This window comes from Lates calcarifer, linkage group LG21 (assembly GCF_001640805.2).
Source record: "Lates calcarifer isolate ASB-BC8 linkage group LG21, TLL_Latcal_v3, whole genome shotgun sequence".
NCBI lineage: Eukaryota > Metazoa > Chordata > Actinopteri > Centropomidae > Lates > Lates calcarifer.
The window spans coordinates 14,587,172-14,604,121 of record NC_066853.1 but is presented as its reverse complement, the minus strand read 5'-3'; the positions used below and the strand labels follow the sequence as shown (position 1 = coordinate 14,604,121).

Sequence of the window (16,950 nt, the reverse complement as noted above, 5' to 3'; positions counted from 1 at the left end):
GCAGGAATTGTTTATAGATATTGAATTTTTTGCCAAGAAGAAACAAACTAGCTAGCTGAGTCTAGAGTATATTTTCAGTGTCCAAAATTGTTGCATCCATGTCTTGGTTATCCTGGCTCCTCACACTGTGGCCCTGCTCAGCCCCATCCCTGCTCTTTTTGGGGCTTATGGGCAGACAGCTGGGGCTCAGGGTGGGACTGCAGGGTGTCCATACAATGACTTGTTCTCAGTGGGGTACACCGCGTAGCCAGGGTCTGTTCCAGGATGGAGATATAGTTATCGGCGGGCTCTTCATAATTCATTACCAACCTCCATTTGCAGACCACAACTTCACCCAGTTGCCGCACCACAAACCTTGTACTGGGTAAAACTCTGAACCATGCTATTTACTGTGGTAGTGTAAAGATATGTAGAATCTTTGCATCTTCTGTCTTTTCTTTTTTGATTTGACAAAACTTCCAAACCTAGATTAGTGCTGGTGCAATTAAAATTTTGACTGATATTTCTTTCATTCATTCTCTCTTGTGGTCTCAGTTTAGATCATGTTCCACTGCAGTACGTATATGCTATGGTGTTTGCAGTGGAGGAAATCAATCTTAATACAGAGCTGCTACCAGGAGTGAAGTTGGGCTACTATATTTTTGATAGTTGTGGAAAACCACCATGGGCTCTCCAGGCAGCTCTGTCACTAGTAGGAGGAAACCGCACCAGCTGTAATTCAACAGAGTCTCCCAATTATTCTGCAGGTTATGGAGAGGAAATTTACGACAGGGGAGGTATCTTGTTGTGTGTCACTACCATGCTCTCTTCTTAATATAATCAAATGACATGATGGCAGCAAACTGAATGCATAACTTTTTTACTTTTGCTGTGTAAACACAAGTTTTCATATAACAAGCCCTACATTCAATTCCATATCTTTTAATGCTGCATCAGGTGATTACCAAGTTCCCCTGATCATTGGTGGTGCTTCATCTTCAACAGCCCAGATACTCTCCAGAACCCTGGGGCCACTCTCTGTACCTTTGGTGAGTTTTGTTTTGAAAACAGCATAAACACTGTACTGTGGCTTTTTCTCCTTACTCTCACGGAGCTGTTGCAATCTTACTGTCTCCAATCTAAAGCACTATTCATGTTTTGCTCTGTGGGAGATTACTAAGTTTCATGCCTGGATGTGAATCAGTTTGAACACTTCTGCTTCTTTAAAAAACATGGTATATTACAATGTATGGTGTCTAAGTAACAAAAGATGTGCCTTTTTTAAATATATATATTTTTCAGATTAGCTACCAAGCGAGCTGCCCCTGTCTGAGTGACAGGCCCCAATATCCCAACTTCTTCAGGACCATCCCCAGTGATATTTACCAAGTCCGTGCCATGGCCCAACTTGCCATACGCTTCAACTGGACCTGGATCGGAGCAGTGGTAGCAAACAATAATTATGGGCTAAAGGCAATACAGGTGTTCTTATGTATTTTTTTTATATCTATTGTATGAGAAATGTTATTGCATCTATACAAGAAATGTACATAAATACAATATTTAAATACTTTTCCTTAATCCTTTTGTTCCTTTCAACTGTATATGCCAGATATTTCAGGAGGAGACTCAGGGGGCAGGAGTGTGTTTGGCATTCGTAGAGACTCTCAACAGGGAAAACATTCTGAGTGATGCCAGACGAGCAGCACTCACAATTCAGGCCTCAACTGCAAGGGTGATTCTAATCTTTACCTGGTATACAGATGTGAGGGAACTGTTTCTGCAACTAATGAAGATAAATGTGAGAAGCTGATGTAAAATCTTAAATTGAATATAGTAATTGGAGAACAATTATATGAAATAACTATCATAAAGATAACAGCTTTTTGAACATACATTTTCACCTTGATTATGATTGTGTCTCTTTGCTGTCATTAGGTGATTGACAGACAGTTTCTGGCCAGTGAGGCTTGGAGCACCAGTGGCGATCTTATCCAAAATCTTGCCACAAGTAAAGTGGCAAGTGGTGTTCTTGGTGTGGCCATTCGAAGTTCATCTATACCTGGATTTGAAAATTATCTCAGAAATTTGCACCCAGTTCTTCATACTGGTGATGACATTTTAAAGGAATTCTGGGAAGCTGAGTTTGGGTGCAGTCCTGGGGCCACACCTCCCTTCACATTTTCCTCTTCATCTCTCAAATCTGTGACAAACATTAGTACTATAGCTCCTGCCAATTTGTCTCTTCAGAAAACCTCTCTACCCCCTTGCAGTGGCACAGAGTCCCTGGAGGGAGTACAGAATCTCTTTACTGACACCTCCCAGTTAAGGGTGGCATATAATGTCTACCTTGCTGTTTATGCTGCAGCCCACGCCCTTCACAGCCTTCTCTCCTGTCCCAACAGTAACAGCCCTCCTGGTGAAAACAGCTCCATCTGCTCCTCTCCAAAATCCATCAAACCCATTGAGGTGAACATAATTATCAGCCTTTTCCTGAGAATACTCTGAATATATATTTGTATAGAATAATTTCACATAAGCTCTGTCACATACAATTTGACAAACTTCAGTATTTTCATGATTTCACAGCTGTTGCAGCACTTGAACAAAGTGAATGTCACCACACCACAGGGTGAAATGTTTTATTTCCAAGGGGCCGACATTCCAGCAAAGTACGATCTTGTCAACTGGCAGAACACTCCTGAGGGGACACTAAAACTTGTGTTAATTGGTCGTGTGGATGGGTTTGAGCTCCACCTTAATGAATCAGCTATTCAGTGGAGCACAGGATCCAATCAGGTATTAAGTGGAAATAATATTGAACAAAGTTTGTTGATTTTTTGAAGTTAGTCAAAATGCATTTATTTTGTCTTGTGATGTATATAATATGGATTGGCTAAATGTTTAGGTGCCAATTTCAATGTGCAGCGAGAGCTGCCCTCCAGGGACCAGAGTGGCCAACAGGAAAGGGGAACCTGTCTGCTGCTTTGACTGTATCCCATGTGCTGAGGGGGAGATCAGCAATACAACTGGTGAGGAGATTAGAATGTAAAACATCAGAGACCTAGAAATGTACTCAGTCATGAATCTGATGGCTTTAAGCTCCTCTTGTCTTTTTCCATTTTTGTGTTACCCTCCTCTCCCCTCTATGTTTTTCGTCTTTACTCTCTGTCCTTTCTCAGGTTCCCACCACTGTGAGCCCTGTCCATTAGAGTTCTGGTCCAATGATAAAAGAACTGTCTGCATCCCTCGTCAAGTGGATTTCCTTTCCTTTAATGAAACTTTGGGCATTACCCTGACTACAGCAGCTGTGTCTGGGGCTACAGTGACAACAGCTGTGTTTGTGGTGTTTCTTAGCTACCGCCAAACACCTATGGTGAGAAACTTAATTAAACAAAACTATACTGTACATTTTCAGCATATCCTCATTGCTGTCCAGTTTCAGCTCTTTACAGTCAGGTCTGTTTTGTTTGATCCTCTTCCATGGCATTTTTCTACAAGGTACTGCAAGACAGACAACTACATTAGTGAACAAAATAATAGTTCAATCTGAATCATTCCCTGTTAATGAGCTTGTCTATTATATATATGAATATGACTTTTCATCTGCAGGTACGAGCCAACAACTCAGAACTGAGCTTTCTGCTTCTCGTGTCACTGAAGCTCTGCTTCCTGTGCTCACTGGTGTTCATTGGTCGTCCATCAGTCTGGACTTGTCGGTTCCAGCAGGCAGCTTTTGGGATCAGCTTTGTACTCTGTGTTTCCTGCCTCCAAGTCAAAACCATAGTGGTTCTTGCGGCATTCCGCTCAGCTCGGCCTGGTGCTGAAGCCTTGATTAGGTGGTTTGGTCCAGGCCAACAGAGAGGAAGTGTCTGCTTCTTCACCTGTATACAGGTACTATATATGCACTTTTCATTTTTTAAATATTTACATTAATTTTGGCATATCATTAATTGGCATGTCATAAATAACAATTTAACATTTTACATACATTTCTTTTTACCCAGGTTATCATCTGTGCTGTATGGCTGTCCCTCAGTCCCCCAGTGCCTCAACATGATCTGGGTTTCCGAGGGTCAAAGGTCACCCTCAGATGTGCCATGGCCTCTGTGGTGGGTTTCTCTCTTGTTCTGGGTTATATTGGCCTGTTGGCCTGTACCTGCCTCCTCTTGGCCTTTCTTGCTCGGAAACTCCCTGACAACTTCAATGAGGCCAAACTGATCACTTTCAGCATGCTGATCTTCTGTGCTGTCTGGGTGGCCTTTGTCCCTGCTTATGTTAGCTCTCCTGGGAAATACACAGTTGCCGTGGAGATTTTTGCAATCCTAGCCTCAAGCTATGGTTTACTCTTCTGTATTTTTGCTCCAAAGTGTTTTATTATTCTGTTGAGGCCTGACAAAAACACTAAAAAGCACCTGATGGCCAGATAGCTTTCTATCTATCTATCTATCTATCTATCTATCTATCTATCTATCTATCTATCTATCCATTTATACTGTATATTATCTGAAGGCCCTATTTCTAATAACTGAAGATGTAGTCACTATTAAAAGATTAGTCATCTATTCAGGAATCACAGAGTGAAAGCAGGCTCCTGTTTTTTTTCATACTATGTACTGTTAACATTTGGACCATGGATTGTACTGTAGATGTACATTAAAAGTTTTGTTTTGTTTTGTTTTAATTTTAATCAGTGAAAAGTAGGGAAGTAATGATTCACTTAAATCATGATTCGATACGATTCACGATTGTAGGTTCATGATACGATTTGTTCACAATTTCACAAAATGAGTTTGAAGACAAATTATGACTGAAAAGATTTCTTTAATTATTTCTCAGGCAAAACATTAAAAATACTGTAATCTGCTCTTTGCTTTTCTTTATCAAATTAAGCATTCCCCTTTTATTTCTGAGGTATGGAATAAACTATGCAAGGCATGTTTCCTTTTCTTTACTTCTTTTCTTTTGTCTTAAAAAAATTAATTGAATTTTTCTCACATTTTTAATTTTCTGACTTAGGGAACCCAAAACGCTGCCACGCATCCAATTTGAAACAGGATGGTGCATCCTCAATTTCAAAATCCTCACCTGCAGCCACCATGTCTTCAGCTACTGAAACGTCACATCAATGACGTAGGATGTTGAAAAGAGAATTCAAAACTAGATAGCGCCCTCTGCTGTTTAAGAAGAGTATCGCGATTCACTTTTAATCTCACTGATTTGAGTCGTCACATATTTGGATCGCGATTTAACTGTCTCATGAGGAATCGTTACATCCCTAGAGAAAAGTATCTTTACCTGATACCGAGTTATATTGTTGTGAAGCTCTGGGATCAGTATCAGGAAGACAAACACTTCTAGTACTGTGACCATGAGATCTCAATGGACTGCAGCAAAAGAAAACACATGCCAATAGGGAAAACACAATGAAATACTCAGTCATGTCTATCAAAGAACAGGGGTTATGGAATAAGTAACCAAAAATTTCAGTATCTGGTAAAGTTGTTTATGAAGCATGTCATAAGTCTTTTAGATTTATTGAAATTACAGTTTATTTCTTTAAGTTTTTATTATTTTGAATGCCATGTTAAATGTTAGTTTACACCAATCACAAATAAGTCAATAAGATTGTATACATTCAAACCCTGATTGTTTGAGTTGAGAGGGCAAACCGTTTTTGTACTGTTTTGAACTTTAAAAAATCTTTCCCAGTTAACACAATGCAGTAAAGCATATTTCAACATATGTTTTTAAGTTAAAAACTGAATGTTGTCCTGAACACTGGAACCTCTCAGAGTACAATAATTTCGACCCAATTCTACACGTCATCGGTGGCTAGCAGTGGCAGTTCACATTAAAATTAAAATAACTGTGAATGGATATAAGTCAGTTAAGGTAGCAACATTTGTTCTGTCACCCCCAGTCACTGAACTCATTCTTGCATTAGAACTTAGCATTAGCGTTTTAATAATTTGATTCATTTGCAGAGCAATTTTTGAGAGAAACAGATGCAATCATTGCGTTATATAAGAATAATTTGGCCATATCAATGGAAATGAAGGGAAATTCATTTATTCACTTTAAGTATTCTTACAATATGATCCAAGTGGAAAGAGATTTCATAATCCACCACATTTATTAGGCATCAGCTCTTCTTTCAAAATCACTTAACACCGATGTCACTTCTATATTAATTAGGCAAAATTTTTATGAATGAATGCCTCGACCCATGATAGCTTTCTTTGTGTTTCTCTCTGGTCTCAGCAGGATTATGTAACATTTGGGTCCAAACAGTGCCATTAAGAGGCCAAAACTGGAGGCCAGGATGGCAAATACCTCCACTGCATCTGCATATTTGCCTGGTGAGCTGATATAAGCAGGGACAAATGCCACCCACACAGCACAGAAGATCAGCATGCTGAAAGTTATGAATTTGGCTTCATTGAAACTGTCTGGAAGATTCCTTGATAGAAATGCAATGAGAAAACTAAGAATAGCCAATAAACCAATATAGCCCAATAATACTGCAAAACCAACAGGGGACCCAACTATACACTCATAAACTATCTTGTCATTGTGGTATTCAGTGTTTTTATGAGGAGATGGTGATGCAGTGACAAGCCAAGCAGTACAGATTGCTGCTTGAAAAGAAGTAAGAACCAGAACTGTCAGTCTCTGCTGGACAACACCAAACCACTTCAGACTGGTTTCCCCTCCTGGCTTGGAGGCCTTGAACACAGCCAGAACCACCATGGTTTTCACCAGGATACATGACACACAAAGCACAAAGCTGATCCCAAATACTGCATGTCTCAGTTGACATGTCCACAGTCTGGGTCGTCCAATGAACAGCAATGAGCAGAGGAAACATAACTTAAGTGACAGCAATAGCTGGAAACTCAGTTCTGAATTGTTGGCACGAACTACAGGTGTTCTGCGATGATAGATGAAGATGCCTAGGACAACAATACAGATAAATGTGCCCAGCAGTGAGGTGGCTGTCAAGAAGATACCCAGAGGATCATGATAGGAAAGGAACTCTGTTATTTTAGGAACACAGAGGTCACGCTGGGAACTGGACCAGAAATCCTCTGGACAACTGGTGCACTCCATGGAGTCTATGAAAAAAGAGAAAGTGTTGAGATACTATAAAAACTTTAAAATCTAAACTGAAATATTTAAAACTGAACACTCACCAGTTTTATTGCTGGTCTTTCCCTCAGAACAAGGGATGCAGTAAAAACAACATTCAGGTTCCCCCTTCTTTCTGGCCATGCGGGTACCTGGAGGACAGCTCTCACTGCACACTGACTGGGGTGGCTGTAGGGAGAAAAATAAATATCTGTTATTCTGTACCAGTATACACTGATATATATTTTCCATAGTCTGAAAAATCTAAAGTAACCTCTTTGGACTCAAAGTTCCAGAAGATTCTGTCTTCATCAAGTTTGAGTTCTTCACCTTTGAAGGCTGACTTTTTAACCTCACCCACAGTCTGAAGTTTAGTTCTTCCATCAGGAAGCCACTGCCAGTTCATGATATCATAGATTGGTAAGACATCACCATTACCATCAAACGAAACTTGATCACCAAATGGCGTGGTGAAGTTGACCTTTTCCAAGTAATACACAAGCTGTGAATGAAAGAATAATCATCTCTCTGACATGATACAACTTTCAGGAAAATTCTTTCAGTTAGCAAGATTACAATTAGTCCTCTCAAAACATTGCATCTATACCCTACATGCTTCTCCACAAGAAATACTCAAATACAGAATTTGGTCTCATGAACAGATGGGATGTAAACTAATATCACACCTGCCATGGCTCCAGTGTTTGCAAATTTCCACAGCTGTGCCCGCTGAAAGGCCCTCTCCCTGGCTCACACTGTAGCATGTTATCAAGGGCATATGCCAGAGAATATACAGCCTTATACACATTATACTCTGGCCTGAGATTTGATATATCTAAGAGCTCAGTCTCCACATTCTCTAGATCTTCCAGTCCGGTACATAATGCTCCTCCAGCTTCCACCCAACCTGCTGGAGGTGGTGCAAATCTACACTGAAATGTGTGTTCCCAAAACTGATTTACCTGAAACAAATTTCAAAATGGTGTATTATAAACAATGGCAATGTATTGTTAGATTGTAAAGCTAAACTCTCACCATGTTATTTTCATAGCTGTTGTTGTGGTGTGGGTCAGGACGTATTTGTAACAGGAAGTTTCTGAGCCCTGGTATTTCTCCTCGACGGATGGCGATGCCCAGTGTTCCACCCAGGTACGGCATGAGGCGGGGGGTCTGGAGCACAGCAGCAGATGTCCAGGCTTCACTGGCTATCCACTGCAGTCCTGTCACATTCTGCCTCACCACCTGTACATTGCATCATACCAAGTATATAAATTCATACTGCCATTCCGATAAAGTATTATCTATCTATTATCTTATCCTTGTGTGTGTGTATATATATATATATATATATATATATATATATATATATACACATACATATATGTGTGTGTGCGTATATAAACAACTGTATTTCAAGCCCAACCTCTTCCATGAGGTTAATCATGTGACTCTCATGAGCAAACACAATGACCACACGAGCTGTGGATTTCTTCATCACATCCACAATCCTCTTAAGTTCAGCTGGGTTGTCGCCCCAAGGCAAAATCTCTGTATAGGCCAGACAACCTCCACCAGATGAACCCAGGTCAGACTGAAAGGATTGGGCAGCATTAAGTCCATAGTCATCATCACTGAGCAGCAGACCTGTCCAAGTCCAACTAAAGCGTTTTAGAATTTGAATCATAGCATGCACCTGTGTGGACACAGTAAAGGGATTAGTGTAACGGGCTGGAATAATATTGTACTGAAAATCCTGATAAACAGGGTCCACAATTAAACATGTTTAGATATCAGCTGTGAGTGTTGTTATCAGACACAACACAACTCCATCAATGATACAAAATACGTTACCAATGATACACAAAATGAACATGAACCATACATTTTCTTTGTGCTGATAGATTTTCACCTGGAAAGCATCACTTGGGATCGTCCTGAAGAAGGATGGAAACTTTTGACGGTCACTCAGGCAGGAACATGTGGCAAAATAACTCACCTGTGTAAAACACAGATTGTACATCCTAAAAACAGTTAAAGCCTTTACACACTCTCATTTTTGAGGCTGATTACTCATTTTTAAAAAATTAATAGATGGTAAGGCAGAAAAACTTACCATAGGCACTCTGTACAAACCTAAGACAGTGGAGATGGCAATAGAACGTGTAGAGGAAGAATCACCCACAATCCCTAGGACTGGAGGGGTTCCTACACAGGTCTCATGTAATAAAACTTGCTCCTCTTGACCACTGGCTAATGACAATGCTGCATGGAATCCAATTCCAAGTTGAACGCAGTTATCATACAGACTGTATCCCAGAGTCACATTAGGTAGCAGGTTGGAGTTTCTGTTGATTTCATCAATAGCAAAGGCCATGGTCAGGGCCTGTCTGAATCCTAGAATATCAAAACTAACACATACAATACAAATTTTCACTAATGAAAAATACAACAATAACTGTGTAAACATATACATGTTGCACAACAATAGATCATGCAAAGAATGAAGGTAGTTGAACAGTAACAACAAAAACATTTGAATGAAAAAAAAAAAACATAAATAAGACAAAAGAAAGAGGAGAAGAAAAGAAGTACATTCTAAATTTCTGCCTTTTTCTGTTTCCCTGACAGACTCACCCATAACATGTAGGCTGTTGTGGCTCTGAGGTAAAAGACAGGTCAGGATAATTTGAAAAGAAGTGAATTTCAAAAAGCCCACCTAGAACCACATCTCCATCCTTGTGCATCCCATTTAGATGAAACTCTCCTTGTAACTGACATAAGGAGGAATAAAGAGAGGAGGACACAGCAGAGAAAAAGTACAAATATAACAACATGAGCAAGAGCAAGTTGGTGTCTAGCAAAGTCCACATGACTTTCGTCTGGTTCACCCCTTTTCTGAGCCCAGTCATTAAGCTGTAAAGCTGTGTCACCCTGTTTTATTGACTAATAATATTGTTTAATCTTCTACACCACCCATCAGGGCAGGAGAAGATGTAGGGGCAGGGCCTAAGATGCATTTCTTTTGAGACTGATTTTGAATGGAGGCATAATTCTCTCCAAGGCAATGTTTGCATCCTTTCCAATCCAAATTTAAATCTCTGGGTACTCCAGCTTCCTCCAGTCCAAAGACATGCACGTTAGATTAATTGTTGACTCTAAATTTCCTGTAGGTGTAAATGGTTGTTTGTCTATATGTGTTGGCCCTGCAATGGACTGGAAAAGTACTTTTGACAATTTGCTGGTCAAACACCTCATACCAACTGTCAAGCACATTGGTGGAGAGGTGATGATGATTTGAGCTTGTTTTGCAGTCACAGGACCTGGGCACCTTGCACTCATTGAAGTGACCATGAGTTCCTCTGTACACCAAAGTATTCTAGAGTCAAATGCAAGGCCATCTACCTGACAGCTAAAGCTTGGCTGAAATCGGGTCATGCAACGGGACACCGATTCCAAACACACCACCAAATCTAAAACAGAGTGGCTGATAAAGAAAAAAATTAAAGAAAAGAATTAAAGTGTTGCAATGACCCAGTCAAAGTCCAGACCTCATCCCAATTGAAATGCTATCATGGGACCTTAAGAGAGCTATGCATAAATGAATGCCCACAAAATGTGATGAACTGAACCTATGTTGTGAGAGACCAATAAAGCGATGCAGAAAATGATTATTTCAAGTTACTGCGGTTGAAGGTGTTTCTACAAGTTATTGAATCATGGGGTGTACTTAGTTTTTCACACATGGCTTCTCCATTTTGGCACCATTTTTGTTAAATAAATAATGACACAGTGGAATCTGTTGTGTGTTGTTTTATGTCTGAGGTTAGATTTAAATAATTTTAGAATTTGGTAGATTGATGATTTTTTAAATTATGTCCTGATATGAAAAACTACAGAATGCAAAGAAAGGGTGTACTTTCTTTTTCATGACTGCACAGGTATCAGGAGATTCATTCTGTAGCGAGTATAATCCCAAATTTGTGTGTGATAAGCATACCAGTTTATACTCACCAATTGCACAAATCTGCCCTGAGATTGTGCGATTCACTGTCACACAATAACAGTGCAAAATAAAAGTGAAATGTCCACTAGATGGTAGCAGCATACTGAGACATTTGGTGAAATAATACATCTTCCCATCTAATTTCCATTGCACTGTGCTTGATAGAGGCTGACCATATTTATCTGGCACCAATAATAACTTGGTAGATATATGATCAGTGAAACATGCATGCAGAACAGGTTACCCCATTAGAGCTTGTTGTCACCCATCTTTCCCTCATTTCCTTTCAGCTTTTTTTTTTTACTTTGAAGGCACACTCCAGTGATTTTACACACCAAATGCAGTTCACTTATTACAGAAATTGGTACTGAGTGATTGAAAGTAATTGTGCTATTTCTATTCTGTGGTGTGGGATTCCAGCCTGGAAACCAGACCAATCAGTAAGCTCATGATTATTTGCTGTAACAGATAGGTCTGAACCAATCAGTGGAATTAAAAAAAAAAACAAACAAAAAACAAACTCCTGAGGTTCACTATCAGGTCTGATGCTCAGACACTGTATAATTCTATCAGTGTTGGCCCTAGATCCTCTATACTGCAGGCAATATTGAGAATTGATGGATTACTGCATCCTCAAAAGACAATACCTCCATGACTTTGTTCTTGTTGATGTTCAGAAAATTCAGGAACTGAGAGGAGCTTTTTCCAATTTGGAAGAAATAGGAAAACTGGTGCGTGTATTTCTAAATTCATATCAGCTCCATGCAGGTCAAATTAAATACTGTTGGATTAAACCAAATAATCTGCATCATCTATTCAGGGAAAGTAACTTACAGTTTAATCAGGTGCAAGAAATACTTACACCATAAAAAGTCACAGAGGCCATAAAAAGCATTTGAAGAGTAAGTGTTTCGTACATTAATTGCACTCATAATTGCATAGAATAACTAGTATTCTTACACATATGATCCACAATGCAGAAGATTTCAATAACATAATATGTCCTACATGTATGTCCTATCTGTCTAAATTACATGATATTGCTGTTCAAATTAACATACATTTTCTGCCTGTATTTTTGTATTTTGTAGAAAAAAAAGATTAATTCTGTCCTATGAAATTAAGTACAATTTTTATGGCCCTGTGCCTCGACCCATGATAGCTTTCTTTGTGTTTCTCTCTGGTCTCAGCAGGATTATGTAACACTTTGGTCCAAACAGTGCCATTAAGAGGCCAAAACTGGAGGCCAGGATGGCAAATACCTCCACTGCATCTGCATATTTGCCTGGTGAGCTGATATAAGCAGGGACAAATGCCACCCACACAGCACAGAAGATCAGCATGCTGAAAGTTATGAGTTTGGCCTCATTGAAACTGTCTGGAAGATTTCTTGCTAGGAATGCTAACAGGAAACTGAGCATAGCCAGTAAACCAATATAACCAAGTAACACTGCAAAACCAACAGGGGACCCAACTATACACTCATAAACTATCTTGTCATTGTGGTATTGGGTGTTTTTATGAGGTACTGGTGAAGCAGACAAAAGCCAGGCAGTACAGATTGCCGCTTGAACAGAAGTAAGAACCAGAACTGTCCCTCTCTGCTGTAAAACACCAAACCACTTCAGACTGGCTTCACCTCCTGGCTTGGAGGCCTTGAACACAGCCAGAACCACCATGGTTTTCACCAGGATACATGAGACACAAAGCACAAAGCTGATCCCAAATGCTGCATGTCTCAGTTGGCATGTCCATAGTCTGGGTCGTCCAATGAATAGCAATGAACAGAGGAAACATAACTTAAGCGACAGCAATAGCTGGAAACTCAGTTCTGAATTGTTGGCACGAACTACAGGTGTTCTGCGATGATAGATGAAGATGCCTAGGACAACAATACAGATAAATGTGCCCAGCAGTGAGGTGGCTGTCAAGAAGATACCCAGAGGCTCGTGATAGGAGAGGAATTCTGTTGTTTTAGGAACACAGTGGTCACGCTGAGGACTGGACCAGAAATCCTCTGGACAACTGGTGCACTCCATGGAGTCTACGAAAATAAGAAAAGTGTTGAGACATGTTTATAATATATATCCAAACTGAATTATTTAAAACTGAACACTCACCAGTCTTATTACTGATTGTTCCCTCAGAACAAGGGATGCAGTCAAAACAACACTCAGGTTCCCCCTTCTTTCTGGCCATGCGGGTACCTGGAGGACAGCTCTCACTGCACACTGACCGGGGTGGCTGTAGGTACAAGAATAAATATTTGTTATTCTACATGACTATTGTGGACCAGAAGTCTGAAAAATCATAAGTGACCTTTTTTGACTTGAAGTTCCAGAAGATTTTGTCTTCATCAAGTGTGAGTTCTTCACCTTTGAAGGCTGACTTCTTAACCTCACCCACAGTCTGAACTTTAGTTCTTCCATCAGGAAGCCACTGCCAGTTAATAATATCATAGATTGGTAAAACATCACCATTCTCATCAAATGACACTTGATCACCAAATGATGTGGTGAAGTTGACCTTATCCAAGTAATACACAAGCTGTGAATATTAGAATAAGGGATACAGAAGAAAAACAGAGTACAGATTGAAAAACTGATATGACCATGTTGACCACATAGTATTTATTATTAAACTGCAAACAAAACAACCCTAATGACAAAATGTTGCTCTCTCTGACCTGATATTACTGAATACTATCTAGCTATTACCCAGCTTTTGGAAAATTTTATCTTAGCTGTGTTAATCATTTCACATTTAGTCACCTCAAAGATTTTTCACTTTAATCCTATGCATGCTACTCCACAAGGAATACTAAAACACAGGGTTTAGTCATGTGAATAGATGGAGTGTAAACTGATATCACACCTGCCATGGCTCCAGTCTTTGTAAATTCCCACAGCTGTGCCCACTGAAAGGCCCTCTCCCTGGCTCACACTGCAGCATGTCATCAAGGGCATATGCCAGAGCATACACAGCCTTATACACATTATACTCTGGCCTGAGGTCTGAAACGTCCAAGAGCTCAGTCTCCACACTCTCTAGATCTTCCTGTCCAGTGCATAATGCTCCTCCAGCTTCCACCCAACCTGCTGGAGGTGGTGCAAATCTACACTGAAATGTGTGTTCCCAAAACTGATTAACCTGAAACATTTTCAAAAACTGTGTATTATAAATAATGAATATATTATTCTTACAAATAACAGATTTGATTTCAAGGTTAAAATCTCACCATGTTATTTCCACGTCTGTTGTTGTGGTATAGGTCAGGACGTATTTGTAACTGGAAGTCCCTGAGCCCTGGTATTTCTCCTCGACGGATGGCAATGCCCAGTGTTCCACCCAGGTACGGCATGAGGCGGGGGGTCTGGAGCACAGCAGCTGCTGTCCAGGCTTCACTGGCTATCCACTGCAGTCCTGTCACATTCTGCCTCACCACCTGTACATTGCATTATACCAAGTATATGAGTTTATATCGCCATTTATGGCAAGTTATGAGCAAAGTGATGAATATCATCATAACTGGAAATGAGTATAATTTTTTTGAGGGAGGAATCTCACTCTAAAACCCACCTATCAACAATTTTAATTAATCAGAGATGTAACTTATTAATCTTATACCTATTTCTTACAAGACAATACGTTTACGCATGTTAAGTCTTTCATTTTGACAAAGATAACATTAAGTTGTGTGTGAAGTTATGACAAAATTCAATTTCAAGCCCAACCTCTTCCATGAGGTCAATCATGTGGCTCTCATGTGCAAACACAATGACCACACGAGCTGTAGATTTCTTCATCACATCCACAATCCTCCTAAGTTCATCTGGGTCATTGTCCCAGGGCAAAATCTCTGTATAGGCCAGACAACCTCCACCATATGGACCCAGGTCAGATTGGAAGGATCGGGCAGCATGGAGTCCATAATCATCATCTCTCACCAACAGACCTGCCCAAGTCCAGTCAAAGTGTTTAAGAATCTGAATCATAGCACGCACCTAAGTGAGTACAGAGTGGAGGGATTAGTGCATAGGCTGGAATAAGCTTTTATTGAAAATCCTGAGAAACTGGTTCCACCAATGAAGATGTTTAATTATTGCCTCTTGGTGTTTTGACAAGTATTGTTACCGCTGATGCACAAAAGTGCATTCACCAAACAGCCATAACAATAACACTGGCAGCTGGGGTTAATGTTATGGCTGAGCAGTGTATTTTTTGTACAGGGATGTTCTTCCTGAAAAATGTTTAACTGCTCTATGCATTAGCATTTTGGTGATTGATGTTCACCTGGAAAGCATCACTTGGGATCGTCCTAAAGAAGGATGGAAACCTTTGGCGGTCACTCAGGCAGGAACATGTGGCAAAATAACTCACCTGTGAAAAGCACAGACTGAGCATCCTGAAAACAGTCAAAGCTTAAACACACTCTTTCATTATGTAAGGTTGATTATTAATTATTAAGAACTTCATCAAACAATGTGAGTGATACAAAAGAATTAATAGATGGTAAGGCAGAAAAACTTACCATAGGCACTCTGTACAAACCTAAGACAGTGGAGATGGCCATAGAACGTGTAGAAGAAGAATCACCCACAATCCCGAGAACTGGAGGGGTTCCTACACAGGTCTCATGTAATAAAACTTTCTCCTCTTGACCACTGGCTAATAACAATGCTGCACGGAATCCAATTCCAAGTTGAACGCAGTTATCATACAGACTGTATCCCAGAGTCACATTAGGAAGCAGGTTGGAGTTTCTGTTGATTTCATCAATAGCAAAGGCCATGGTCTGAGCCTGTCTGAATCCTAGAATATTAAAACTAACACATACAATACAAATTTTCACTAATTAAAAATACAACAATAACTGTGTAAACATATACATGTTGCACAACAATAGATCATGCAAAGAATGAAGGTAGTTGAACAGTAACAACAAAAACATTTGAATGAAAAAAAAAACATAAATAAGACAAAAGAAAGAGGAGAAGAAAAGAAGTACATTCTAAATTTCTGCCTTTTTCTGTTTCCCTGACAGACTCACCCATAACATGTAGGCTGTTGTGGCTCTGAGGTAAAAGACAGGTCAGGATAATTTGAAAAGAAGTGAATTTCAAAAAGCCCACCTAGAACCACATCTCCATCCTTGTGCATCCCATTTAGATGAAACTCTCCTTGTAACTGACATAAGGAGGAATAAAGAGAGGAGGACACAGCAGAGAAAAAGTACAAATATAACAACATGAGCAAGAGCAAGTTGGTGTCTAGCAAAGTCCACATGACTTTCGTCTGGTTCACCCCTTTTCTGAGCCCAGTCATTAAGCTGTAAAGCTGTGTCACCCTGTTTTATTGACTAATAATATTGTTTAATCTTCTACACCACCCATCAGGGCAGGAGAAGATGTAGGGGCAGGGCCTAAGATGCATTTCTTTTGAGACTGATTTTGAATGGAGGCATAATTCTCTCCAAGGCAATGTTTGCATCCTTTCCAATCCAAATTTAAATCTCTGGGTACTCCAGCTTCCTCCAGTCCAAAGACATGCACGTTAGATTAATTGTTGACTCTAAATTTCCTGTAGGTGTAAATGGTTGTTTGTCTATATGTGTTGGCCCTGCAATGGACTGGAAAAGTACTTTTGACAATTTGCTGGTCAAACACCTCATACCAACTGTCAAGCACATTGGTGGAGAGGTGATGATGATTTGAGCTTGTTTTGCAGTCACAGGACCTGGGCACCTTGCACTCATTGAAGTGACCATGAGTTCCTCTGTACACCAAAGTATTCTAGAGTCAAATGCAAGGCCATCTACCTGACAGCTAAAGCTTGGC

The 16,950-nt window shown here is 40.0% G+C and overlaps 3 protein-coding genes across 3 annotated transcripts; 1 reads left to right on the top strand and 2 right to left on the bottom strand.

Moving 5' to 3' along the window:
• Positions 1 to 167: 167 nt before the first annotated feature.
• LOC108899764 (extracellular calcium-sensing receptor-like) lies at positions 168 to 4,409 on the top strand. The gene is made up of 12 exons (XM_018700390.1): positions 168 to 364; positions 535 to 746; positions 937 to 1,028; positions 1,282 to 1,461; positions 1,592 to 1,780; positions 1,918 to 2,171; positions 2,235 to 2,448; positions 2,569 to 2,778; positions 2,888 to 3,011; positions 3,162 to 3,355; positions 3,592 to 3,873; positions 3,987 to 4,409. Exons 1-12 carry the CDS (start codon positions 168 to 170, stop codon positions 4,407 to 4,409), a joined length of 2,571 nt encoding a protein of 856 aa, XP_018555906.1.
• Positions 4,410 to 5,511: 1,102 nt separating this feature from the next.
• Positions 5,512 to 10,211, bottom strand: LOC108899745 (extracellular calcium-sensing receptor-like). Its single transcript, XM_051065410.1, has 9 exons — positions 9,745 to 10,211; positions 9,224 to 9,518; positions 9,020 to 9,106; positions 8,534 to 8,803; positions 8,146 to 8,352; positions 7,797 to 8,072; positions 7,385 to 7,612; positions 7,176 to 7,299; positions 5,512 to 7,097 (listed from the first exon to the last, which is right to left on the bottom strand). The coding sequence occupies exons 1-9, from the start codon at positions 10,017 to 10,019 to the stop codon at positions 6,187 to 6,189; spliced, it is 2,673 nt and encodes an 890-aa protein (XP_050921367.1). The 5' UTR covers positions 10,020 to 10,211; the 3' UTR covers positions 5,512 to 6,186.
• Positions 10,212 to 12,135: 1,924 nt separating this feature from the next.
• LOC108899759 (extracellular calcium-sensing receptor-like) lies at positions 12,136 to 16,630 on the bottom strand. The gene is made up of 9 exons (XM_018700384.2): positions 16,164 to 16,630; positions 15,645 to 15,939; positions 15,407 to 15,493; positions 14,848 to 15,117; positions 14,352 to 14,558; positions 13,988 to 14,263; positions 13,433 to 13,660; positions 13,234 to 13,357; positions 12,136 to 13,157 (listed from the first exon to the last, which is right to left on the bottom strand). Exons 1-9 carry the CDS (start codon positions 16,436 to 16,438, stop codon positions 12,247 to 12,249), a joined length of 2,673 nt encoding a protein of 890 aa, XP_018555900.1. The 5' UTR covers positions 16,439 to 16,630; the 3' UTR covers positions 12,136 to 12,246.
• Positions 16,631 to 16,950: the final 320 nt, after the last annotated feature.

Coding starts and splice junctions, on each gene's coding strand:
- LOC108899759 (XM_018700384.2), bottom strand. CDS start 16,438: ATGACTGGGCTCAGAAAAGGGGTGAACCAGACGAAAGTCATGTGGACT. Junction 15,940..16,163: donor CAACAGCCTACATGTTATGG/GTGAGTCTGTCA, acceptor TGTATGTGTTAG/TTTTAATATTCTAGGATTCA. Junction 13,158..13,233: donor AACAATCAGTAATAAGACTG/GTGAGTGTTCAG, acceptor TTATTTTCGTAG/ACTCCATGGAGTGCACCAGT.
- LOC108899745 (XM_051065410.1), bottom strand. CDS start 10,019: ATGACTGGGCTCAGAAAAGGGGTGAACCAGACGAAAGTCATGTGGACT. Junction 9,107..9,223: donor GTTTGTACAGAGTGCCTATG/GTAAGTTTTTCT, acceptor TGTTTTACACAG/GTGAGTTATTTTGCCACATG. Junction 7,098..7,175: donor AAAGACCAGCAATAAAACTG/GTGAGTGTTCAG, acceptor CTTTTTTCATAG/ACTCCATGGAGTGCACCAGT.
- LOC108899764 (XM_018700390.1), top strand. CDS start 168: ATGGGCAGACAGCTGGGGCTCAGGGTGGGACTGCAGGGTGTCCATACA. Junction 3,012..3,161: donor GGAGATCAGCAATACAACTG/GTGAGGAGATTA, acceptor GTCCTTTCTCAG/GTTCCCACCACTGTGAGCCC. Junction 3,874..3,986: donor GCTTCTTCACCTGTATACAG/GTACTATATATG, acceptor CTTTTTACCCAG/GTTATCATCTGTGCTGTATG.